The 11,310-nt window shown below is 41.8% G+C and overlaps 1 protein-coding gene across 1 annotated transcript; it reads right to left on the bottom strand.

Moving 5' to 3' along the window:
- LOC106650268 lies at positions 1 to 2,649 on the bottom strand. The gene is made up of 10 exons (XM_023460493.1): positions 2,569 to 2,649; positions 2,250 to 2,499; positions 2,053 to 2,184; positions 1,847 to 1,964; positions 1,508 to 1,781; positions 879 to 1,001; positions 731 to 821; positions 513 to 652; positions 276 to 411; positions 1 to 202 (listed from the first exon to the last, which is right to left on the bottom strand). Exons 2-10 carry the CDS (start codon positions 2,487 to 2,489, stop codon positions 152 to 154), a joined length of 1,305 nt encoding a protein of 434 aa, XP_023316261.1. The 5' UTR covers positions 2,490 to 2,499; positions 2,569 to 2,649; the 3' UTR covers positions 1 to 151.
- Positions 2,650 to 11,310: the final 8,661 nt, after the last annotated feature.

An 11,310-nucleotide genomic window follows, 5' to 3' on the forward strand; every position in this document is an offset into this window, starting at 1 on the left:
GCAAAATGAAAAATGCAAAGTATATAATTTTTTCGTTGCTTGCTTTTGAAAGTTCAATCTAAGAATAAATCCACTCCACTCAATTATAATGATGTGCGATTATTATTTTAGTTAATTATTTGAAATTCATCAGAACTAAGTGCAAATATTTTTAAACGAGTGATACCATCACGGTTATGTAAGACATTGCCGTATTCATAATCTATCAAATAAAATTAAAAAAATCATTTATAATCCCATTCAATTTTAATATTTTGCTAAAAATAGTTACTCACGACGCTAAAGCTTTCGTAATTTAATCGAATAACCGATGGCCCAGCATTTAATTCACAGGGTCTTATACACCTTACAAGCATCAACTGTACATAAACTATGCTTCTCTTGGGAAAATGGTACCATCCACAATTGTATCTAAAAATGTATAAAAATTGAGCAAAACATAAAATAAAATGAAACAATAAAACATATTTTAGCCAACAAGTTTTATAAATAGTTTCTCAAAAATATCCTACGCCTTTTCATAAAGTGAACCACTTGCATCTGTAACTATTTGTCCTGAATAACTAATAAAAAATCCTAATGATACAGCGCAGCCGAACGAGACTGACATTTCAAGAAAAACTATAAGATTCGAATGGATGAGTATAACTGACTAGAAAAATAAGACGTTCTTTTATATCTTTTCAAAAAAAAAAAACAATTTTATCATTCGAAATTTTTCATATGATACCATAGATCCAGTGAAACTAAGGGATGCTAAAATTAGTGACCATAAGATGAACAATAGACTTCTTGAAATACGATTAACGTGATTGCAATACCTAAAATATAAATTATTAGCAAATGGAAAATGAAATAATAATTATTTGTTACTTAACTCGATGCATCGAAAATGATTGATATGAACCTCCCTCATCATTTCATGAATTTTATCATCCACTTTTTTGTTGTTTACAAAATTATCAGCTGATGTGAATTCATATAACTTATGTAAACCTAATCTAATAGACACAATCATAAATGGTATGAATAATTCTGTATTAGTAGATACACCAGCGGACTTAGATACTCGGACCTCAAAAATTTGCGATCGATTAGTCACTTCCATTCACATTTTTTAAACAACAGCGCGTGACTACAGTTTCACGATGTGCATTGCACAGTGAAGGAAGCGACTAATCGATCGCAAATTTTCGAGGTCCGAGTATCTAAGTCCGCTGATGTACAATCGACACCACTTATATGGACTCTCTAATTATAAAACCTTGATTGAAAAATGTCGTACGACACTTTTAAAAGAATTTACTTTAAAAATCATTTTATGTTCGCGCTACAATCCTTTTTATCATTAAATAAGCCAGTTATTATCCAATTATCACAAAGTGGTATTGTAATATTTAAAACAAAATTAATTCCTGCTACTTTGGTGAGAAGTACGTTTCCAGTCGGAATAAAATTATATTTGCTGATACTGAACTAAGTTAATATTTTTTACGAATTCACTTACCCAACGATATTAAATTTTCCTTCAGTATATGAAACGATGTAAAGAAAAGACATTGCAATCGATATGACAACCGTTGCTTGCACCGCCATGTATACCCATGTATAAAAATACCAAAGATAAAAGTAATCATCGCGATCTAAAATTAGATCAGCAGTTGTGCAAAGTGTCTTTTTAAATGTAAAATTTCCATCCAAGTACGGTATTAAAAATTCTCCGATGACGGGAAAAAGTCCGGGCATTATGGCGAATCCCACGAATGATACAGCGATGAGAACTAGTAAATTGAAAAATGTTACATTTACATGCTCCATGGACTCTTTATTCAATCGTTAAGCAGACCTCCGAATATACGCGATAAATTATACTGCCTTCTAATACACTTTTCTAATTCGATTCTTTCATCCTGTTCAATTATATTTACCATGTCCAAAGTCGATAATTTGAAAAATATTTGCATCTGTAATTTAAAAATAAAAATCAATCATCTCCTTTCCGACTTCTTCATCTGTTTTAATTTTATATTATTTGATTATTATGAATGTTACATCTAGGCCTTTCAATATCATTAAAGTGTATGCCATGAGTACAACGAGCACAACCATCCACTCAAAGAGATTAGCAATTAAAAATTCAAAATCTATAGGCTTTCGGAAAGTTTTGTGAGTCACTGTCCAAGTCTGAAATGACAGACATTTTTTGTTTTAAAGCTATGATTGGAACCATATTTTAAAGTTTTTCTTACATTCGATAAAAACGCATGTACTATGTTGAAAAGTATAAAAAATCTTCCAGCGTATTTTCTTTTGGCGGAGTCGTAGGGCCATAAGAATGCCATTTGAAGAGTTTTTTTAACCCAGCAATAATTTTCTTCCATGAATTTGTTGACTATATCTCCAATCTCTTTTTTCGATAAATTAACCGCCACACGGGGATCGGTCAATAAAGAATTCATCAATTCTTGTTCCAAATCTGCATTAATCATCTTGCTATGCCTAATTGAAAAAGTTCAATCGTGTTCTATTAGAAACTTTCGATTACATTATTTTAAATTTATACGTTACTTTTATTTAGTTGTATGAAATATAAATTTTAAAACATCAATTCTTAAGAGCTTCTATAGAATTTTTATAGTTACGTATCCTTTGCAAGTGACCGTAGAGAACTAATATTTCGAGGTCTGGAACGGCTTACGTCTGTTGGGTGCGTAAACAGTAATTGATATGCTAAATTTTAATTATTTTCTTTTGAAACGCTTAAATGATACAAAAAGACCTTAACACTCATAAAATGGGTGGATTAAAAATAATATTATTTACATCGAAATAGCAGCAATTATTTTAATTAACTTAATCAAAATGATATGTACTGTACAGTATAAATAATTAAGAGATCGAATGGATAGAACCGGTGGTAAATATTATCTGGAAATTTATGATATATTTTTGAACATGATTTATTTTATTAATAACGATAAATAAATATATTGCAAATAATTTTTGTAAATAAAGTAATGAAAAGTACGCTATAAGCGCTAGAAAATTATAACATTGAATACCACAAAAAATCAGAGCTTGTTCAACATATTCCATTTCTTTATACATAACAATTTTCTAGCTGTTGTATGTCGTCAACATGGTTGTTTAAAATTCTATCTCTACTAATTAGTAGAGATAGAAATTAATAGAGAAAAAAAGATGCAACTGGGTAACGATACTCGAGCGTCTGTACGTAAGCTACTCGTAATATTTGAAATGAATTGAAAATTGTAAAATGTCTGTGGCTTCTGTCTGACTCATGTGAAATTTGCAGATATTTTATGACACATTGTTAATTGATTGGTTGATGTATCAAAAGTACCAAATTCATCCCTGTTGTTATTAAATTTTTTTTGACAGTAACAAAAAATTTAAAATGTTGTTTTTGTTTTTCTTCTATCATAAATCATTGGTGTTCATGCAAATGAAAAAAAATTCAATTTTTAAAGTTAATTACATCAGTCGAGTGAACGGGTTGTATTTTTAATAACGCGTGTTTACTATTAATTTTGCAGCTTAGTAGCCGAGGCAACAAGGCCATAACAAACAACACTTTTTAATGGGTCAGTTCAATTTATCATCCTTAAATATAAAGCGTTGAGTCATTATTTTTTCGTTAAAATCTCATGAACTCCGTCCGGGGCTAATGCATTGTTTGCAGAACATATATTTTTATAGCTGTACACCAAATGGCAATTGATATCACTCACGAAATTTGATTACATTGAAAAACAAATTTTACTCGGGTATTGGCAAATTATTAGAGCGTATATTCATGTAATAATATAGCGTTACTGATCTTCCTCGGGCTCCTTGACTCGAGGGATATAATAATAATTATCCATATAGCCGGCTATTTTGTCGCACGAGAATTCCATAAAAGTTGAACCTGCTATAAGCTAAAAAAATTACTACCGTAACGTTAGCTCTCGGATGCGCGTCAAATTTTTATCACCTGAACGCATCCCTTTTTTCACGAAACGACTTCTCAAACTCTTTTGTCCGAGAAACTGGCTTCGGAATGTTTCAAAAATCAGCCAATGATTATAATTTAATTTCTTTTTTTTTGTTAAAGATCACGTTTAACAACAAAATAGCTATTGTGCTGGCTGCACATATAAGGATACATATGAGTTTTACGCGGGGCATAAAGCCATGGTCCACTCGGCAGTAAAAGGTACGGGCTCGCGCGCGTTAAGGATAAAATATTTCAGCCGGGCAGATAAAGTCTAATCCCAAGTTGTGTGTCGCTTAACATTTGGTGATCGTGGCCGAGGACGAGAAATGCCTTTTCTCGTATACACTTCTCGGCTCGTATAGCCGAGCTGTATCGCAGAAGTATCGCACACACGGCACACGCTGCAAATTCAAGAAACTCGCGCGCTTTCGCCGGGGAGTTAAAATTTTGCGCGCATTAGCTTACGGTCCTTGAAATATGTGGGTTAATGTTGCTCCTTTTGGGTTCACGCTCGCGCGCGACTGTACGAGCTTCAGACAAAGAGCTTTTATCAAAAGCTCGCGTGGATGCTACACGCATGGAGAAACGTGTTACTCATGCAGTAGGAGCACATAATATATCTTGTATAAGAGCGTTGCAACTGCGATTTATGCTCGTAGCTCGCTCGACAAGGGAGTTTGGAAGCATTATTGGCTACTCCATATCTTTATCTAACGTTCCTTTCCTCCCTCTCTTCTCCTCTCGTCTCTTTTTCCTCCCGTATACCCTTTTACTCTTCGCTCATTTTCTCTCTCTCTTTCTCTTTATTCCAGGGGCTCTGGCTACAGGATAGCCACGCCGGTCTCGCTCTGGCGCATGTTTACCTGCAATTGAACTGGCAAGCTATGCATCATGTATAATGAATTCGCCGGGTAACTTGATGCTCGTTTGTTTTAAACCATCCCGCGCGTTTTAAACTCTATTTACGAAGGAAAATAAGCGCGTCCGAGCTTATGTTTCTTCTACCCGACTATACCACTGTGCGCATCGCGGACGATACAACGTAGAAACGCACGCGCGCGGCATCACGATTCGTTAGAGAGATGCTTTAAATCGAAATTCATCTTACGGTCTGCGAAGGTTTCGCAAAAAAAAATGCTCATATAAACTAAAACGGCTTGAAACGCGTGCCTGTATATACCACAATTGGGAGTTGTTGTAGTGAGCGCACATTGCCGAGGTTACGCGTAATCATGCCCCGGATAAATACGAGCTTTCGTTCACAAATATGTACCGCTCGTAAATAGGGTAATTAAAACGGAGCTGGTTTAACGCTATGTGCACGTATATATGTGTACGAGGTTTTCCGCTGAATCTTCCCTCTACAGCTATATACATACACGTAGTAACTGCCGTAGTAGTGCAACGCGTGTATAAGCGCGCGTGTGTGTGCGAATAAGACAAGGCCTTCCGCGCGCGCAGGCAATGCAGTATAAACAATGGAGTCGCAAGCAGACTCGCGCAACTACATTGTGTGTACACGCTCGCCTCATCCACTTTGATGCAAGGCGAGCTGCTGCGCGTGTTATTACGTCGGGGCCCTTATTCCGCGCGCAGCTCGCAGTGTAGTCCGTTGCTGCGTATATATATGCGACGTACATGCGACGCGCAAATATATTATCTACGTCGTTGCGCCGAGTCGGATCGACGTCTTCGCGCGCTCTTGCTCCACTGCACTAGTTGTGTATAAGGCTTCGTGCGCTCGTGTAAGTGCGTACATATTTTACGTGCGTTACTTTTGTCGTCCATCAAACGAGCAGCCTCATCGCGCGGGATGGTTGAAAATGGATGAAGCTCGAGCGCGGGTTCATACATATGAATTTGTTCGAGTATTACGCGCCGATGTGGAACGAATGTTTGAATAAAATTCGTTTTTTTTTTACATTTCCCCTTATATTTGGCAAATAAAATTGGCACAAATCGAATTCGTGCATAACATCGTCTTAATGAGCAGAAATATGAAAAATAACCAACTGTGTTACAAAATTGTAATCATGTTTTTACGGAATACAATTCTAAATTGTAAATTCAATGATTCAATAATCACGCGCGTACCGATCTCAACGAAGAATCAATTCAACGATCCTCAACGCGGCGAACACGTTGTATAAAATTTGATTCTCAATTCGTGCGATTGGGAAGGTGGTTGCGGGAGGGCAATACTAGCATAAATCGAACATTGCCAATGTAAATATAGCACGCGCGCATACGAGCTCGCTCTGTACTCGAGTGTACGCGTACACGCACATATAGAGCCGCTGCACTTGGATAATGCTGCGAGCCTTATACATTATATTCGCTTCGCCGAGGTTTCATCAAGGCAGGGCCAAATATATGCTTTCCGATACACATAGGCGCGCGCACGCTGGCATTACGCGAGTTATGCTCTCTGTGCGTATGCGTGTGTGCGAGTTATAACTGGGTACGTGTAACGTGCGAGAGAGAGAGAGAGAGAGAGAGAGAGCCAAGAGACGCGACAATTGGCACTGGCTGTTGCACCTGCGTGCACACGAGCTCGAACGCTAACGATTTGCTTCCAACGTACACGTACATACATATACGTACGCGCCTACGTTACGTATACACACACGAGGCGTATACGATATTACGGCACCGTTATAGGCCCGCAGAGCCGCAAGCTTCCAGCGGCTAAATCTGAAATGCAAATCGGCCCCAGCGCCCGCTCGCGAGCTTATATGCAGCGCGCCGTTACCCGAGTACTGCATATATACCACCACTGTCATCCGGCGCGCCGAGTAGTAGTAGTACGTGTGCGCCTGGGTATATATCAGGCCGCGCCGAAACGCTTTCACGCCCTTGGGATGCATGCACACACACACGCACGCACATCCAGAGTACCGACGGATAGACACGAGTGGCGAATGGCAAGTATAAGGTTGGCAGACAACTCCGAGCGCGTCATATATCGAGTAGTGCACATTCGCTCGACTGATTGCACGCCCATCGCCTATATCTGGCCTTAATTCGGGCCTGCTCGGTATACGCTTCTCTCTGTGCATACATACGTGCGCGTATGTGTGCACCGCTCTGCGTCCGCGCATAAGACAATTTCGCTGCGCCTCTGTATATTAATGCGTGTACGTGTGTACCCCGATGCATATAAATACATATAGCAGCTATATAGCGTTGCACTCGCGCCCCGGTATTTGCCAATCAACTTCGTCGATGCAACTCGAGAGCGAATTGATAATCGAACGTACACGAGCAAGTCGTGCGGTTCGGAGGGGCCGACTTCTTCGACGTGTTTATGCGCAAGAGTCGAGCTTCGGATTTCGACGATTGATTGAAAATTTGACGAATCAAAGAGTACTGCGTTGCTCTCGCTTGTAGATGTCGCACGCAAACCTAAAGTTAATTTGCTCGCTTCTTCTCGTTCATATAGGTTCGATCAATCGCGCAGATTCAGCTTTCTCGATGCGACAGTGGCGTGGTATAAACCGAAAACGAGCTTGCGATATCAACTCGTACACGTATACGCATGATACAATGATGAGCCAATCGGTGCTAGGCGTATCATGAGAATCCTATATGCGCACACCACCACCGGTACCCAATCTGCGTAGCCCGAAATTGAAATAACTCGGCGGCGGGGCCGATCATCCACGCAGCGCAGCGCAGCGAGAGAAGCTCGATCTGTGCGTCGTTGCAGTGCACGCATTTGCCGCGTTAGGTTATACGAATTTATGCATACCCCGTATACGCGACGGCGAAATTTATACATAAAGTTGCTGCGCTGCAGCCTCGCGCGCGATCACGTTGATGACGATGACGATGAAACTCGGAAAGAGAAAGTGCGCCGCACGGACGTCGATCATTAGCCCGACGCTTAGCCATATAGCGAGGCGACAACGCGCACTTCTATATACTAATACGTGTGCTGCTGCTACCTGCCAAACTATTAAACTAACTCTCCAAGCGCTGCGAGAGCATATAGCACGCACACGCAGAGGCTAAACTGTCCAATGAGCGGCCTCTATACCACCGGCACTCGCTACGAACTCGCGACCCACGCCGTATATAACGAACGCTGTAGAACGGAAATCGACTCACCCAACTCGAGAGCGTCGGAGCTTGCGAGATCATATTTCGGCTATGTTCGCGGCCTTTTAACTCGACCTGTATTCTAGTGCTAAATCTTTGATCTAATATCGAAAAAGTCAAAAGTGCAGCATGAATGTAATGTAACGAAATGAAATTATTACAATGCGAGCGCGATAACGTCGAAATCCTGTATGTAGATCTGGATTACGGATTATGCAGCACATTTATGTTTATGCCTCGCGAGCTCGCAAGCTCGGCCATCGGCTTCTCGCGCTCGGCTAGTGCGGCAGCGGCGAAACAATAGCGCGCGAGCGACAAGGGCGGCTTCTCTCTCTCTCTCTCTCTCTCTCTCTCTCTCTCTCTGTCTCTCTCCCTCTTGGCGCATCTATCAAGCCCACCCTCTTTCCTTCGGGCGATAGACATGCAGTAAATACGGCGAGGCCACTGCTGCGCGGCATTCAGAAGCAACCGGCCGTTATGAAATTGTCTACGGTTGAATCTATATAGCATCGGTTCATCCGATATCCACCCCAAAACTCGAGGCAAGCGCGCGAGCGACGTTAAATCTCGTTGCGACGATATACCTCGGCTGTGTGCGGGGCAAAAATAAAACAACTCCCTCACGAGCCGTGAGCGCGCGAGCGTTGATTCAATTCTCTGCGCGACTCCCGACTACTGTAACCGAGCCGCGCGTCTTCTTCTATTTTTTCTTTTTGTAAAACCGCAATCTCCTTTTTACGGTATAATTTTCCGTGTAACGCGACTACGACGACGAAGCAGCAGTAGCAGCAATAACAACGGCAGCAAAAATACCTACAGCAGCTCTGTTTGTAGCGCGACAAAGTAAATAAGAAAAAAGGTATAGTCTTACATGAACTGCTGCGCCGAGCAGCGTGTAATCAATCGACGAGCCTCGAGTGCCAGAGTAAGCACTATTTGGATTCATTATTTTGCGCGTAAGCTCGCTCGCTCGCACACACATGCGCGCCCAACGAAATTGAAAATACTCCCGCACCGCTATACGGATCGTTATGTGTGCGCGAGAGCTTGCCCGGACTTTTTGCCTCTTTTTCTTTCACCTCCCGTTATCTCTCTCTCTTCTTGCTATACTATGCTCGTTGCAATATTTATTTCCGACCTTTGTGCTCGCGAGCGCCTCGCGCGCACGAGTATTTTTGCTGCAGTGCTAGCTATATGTGCGTGTACATGTGTGTGATTTATGTCAGGCGATTCGCTGATGGCTCGCGCTCTGCCGTGTACACGTGCAGCAAACAGCACCTTGATCACTTTTTTCCGTCAAAACAGAGCCAGCAGCAAAACGAATGGCCTCGAACGAAGATCGCCCCGCGCGTACGAGGATGCGCACCATGCAGGATACACGATGCCGCGGCTGCGTTATTACGAATCGCGTTTTTTTTTCTTGACTCCGTATACGCGGCAACGCGCGAGCTTCTTTTTTACCTCCCTCTTGCAGGAGCTTTATTACATACCATAGCTATACAGTAACGACTCGCTATACAGATTTGTAATTTTGCTATTCGTGCTTCCGCGCGCGTTAAAGAGTAAAAAATGTCTCGTTACCAATTGTATGTACGCGCGCTCTTGATAAGTAGCACACCTCTCCAAGACATCACCTTTTGTATCGGAGCTCGAGTTTATAATCGAACAGCAGTGCGCGCGCGTGTGTCACGAACGCACATATTCGATTGAATGTCGCGCTGCATTGTGGCAGGCAGTTCACGGAGCATCTATTGTGTGTAGTGCTGCAGTTGCGCGCCTCGAACATAATGCGCACGCGAGGAACTGCTGCAGTCGTGTATAGCCATATAAGACGAGATCTGCGCGCTCCGAGTTAAGTTTGTTGCACGCACTTCGCCCTTTCGAGTGTTAATTTATATACAGACGTGCCAAGCGTCTTTTCTCCGCAGCGCGCATCTTCATCTCTCTCTCTCTCTCTCTCTTTCTCTCGAACTGCATTATAAGCGCGAGATAATGAACTTCCTGAACTCGTGCGAGAGCACGTGAATGCATAAGCGCAGTACCGCCAACAGCTGCGCAGCTGGTATATATACGTATACGTACGCGCGAGCTTCAAAAGTGCAAAACTCGACGGCTGAAAAGTTTTTATATTTTACATTTCAATGTAATTGTCAATCAAAGAGGAGCCCGGAGGATTGCTCGAGACTCGAGACCGAGCATTGTTTAATTTGAAATTTTGCAAATGCTCGCCTCGATCATCCATCCCTCGCATCGATGCAAATCCAACGGAATATTCCGACTTGCAAGTTCAAGCATCACCGTTAGAGTAGGCGAGGCTTTTCTTCGAGCGAAATTTCGCCTTGGCAATATTATATTGCAAGTCCAAACTGATGTTTCAACTCTCTCTCCTTCTCTGTGCCTTTCTCTTCCTCGTGCGCGTATTGATGAATGATTAACACACCCGATTATAAACTATATGCAAATAGAATTCCGCCTGCTCGCGCGCAAACTTCGGCGTGTATACAGATCGAGCCGAGCAACTTCAGCTAATTTTCATCCAAGCGTCTAAGCTCTGCCGCTGGTGTGTTTACATTCGATCGAGCCCTGCGCACTGCATCTTTGACCTAGTATTGCTGAAATTGATTGAATATATACTTTTATTATGAATCGATGATGTTATTCCGAACGAGGTCACGAGAACGTCACCAAACTATTGGTAAATACGTATGTATATAGAGAGAGAACACGAAAAGCGAGAGCTGCGGGCCGAGCGCGAAAAAGCGGCTGCAGTCACTCGTGAAGGACCATATGAAAATTTATCATGTATTAATTAACGCTGCGTCGACCGACTCGCTCGTGCGCGCAGCGCAAATAATTCGTCCGAGAAGTCGATAAATGTTGACCCTTTAATAAAGCAAAGGTAATAATTCATACGACTCGAACTATCGTATTACACGCACGTACACGTACATGGAAAGCGCAGGGGAAAGAGAAATTTTATTGGAAGGCAATGTAACTAGTCGTAGGTGACTCTCGTGTGTATATATGTATATTTATACATACACACGGCGTACGAGGTGCACGAAGCACTCGGGCAGGAAGTACACGATTAAGCGCGAACCAAGTACGAGCAATTTACTTGAGGGTTGTCAGCCAGTTTGCATAAAATCTATATATCTGTATGCGCTCGCTCGCGCGCGCGCGTCTCTGTGCTGCCGCGCCGCGCGCAA

Source organism: Trichogramma pretiosum, unplaced genomic scaffold (genome assembly GCF_000599845.2).
Source record: "Trichogramma pretiosum strain Unisexual culture from Peru unplaced genomic scaffold, Tpre_2.0 scaffold5, whole genome shotgun sequence".
Taxonomy (NCBI): domain Eukaryota; kingdom Metazoa; phylum Arthropoda; class Insecta; order Hymenoptera; family Trichogrammatidae; genus Trichogramma; species Trichogramma pretiosum.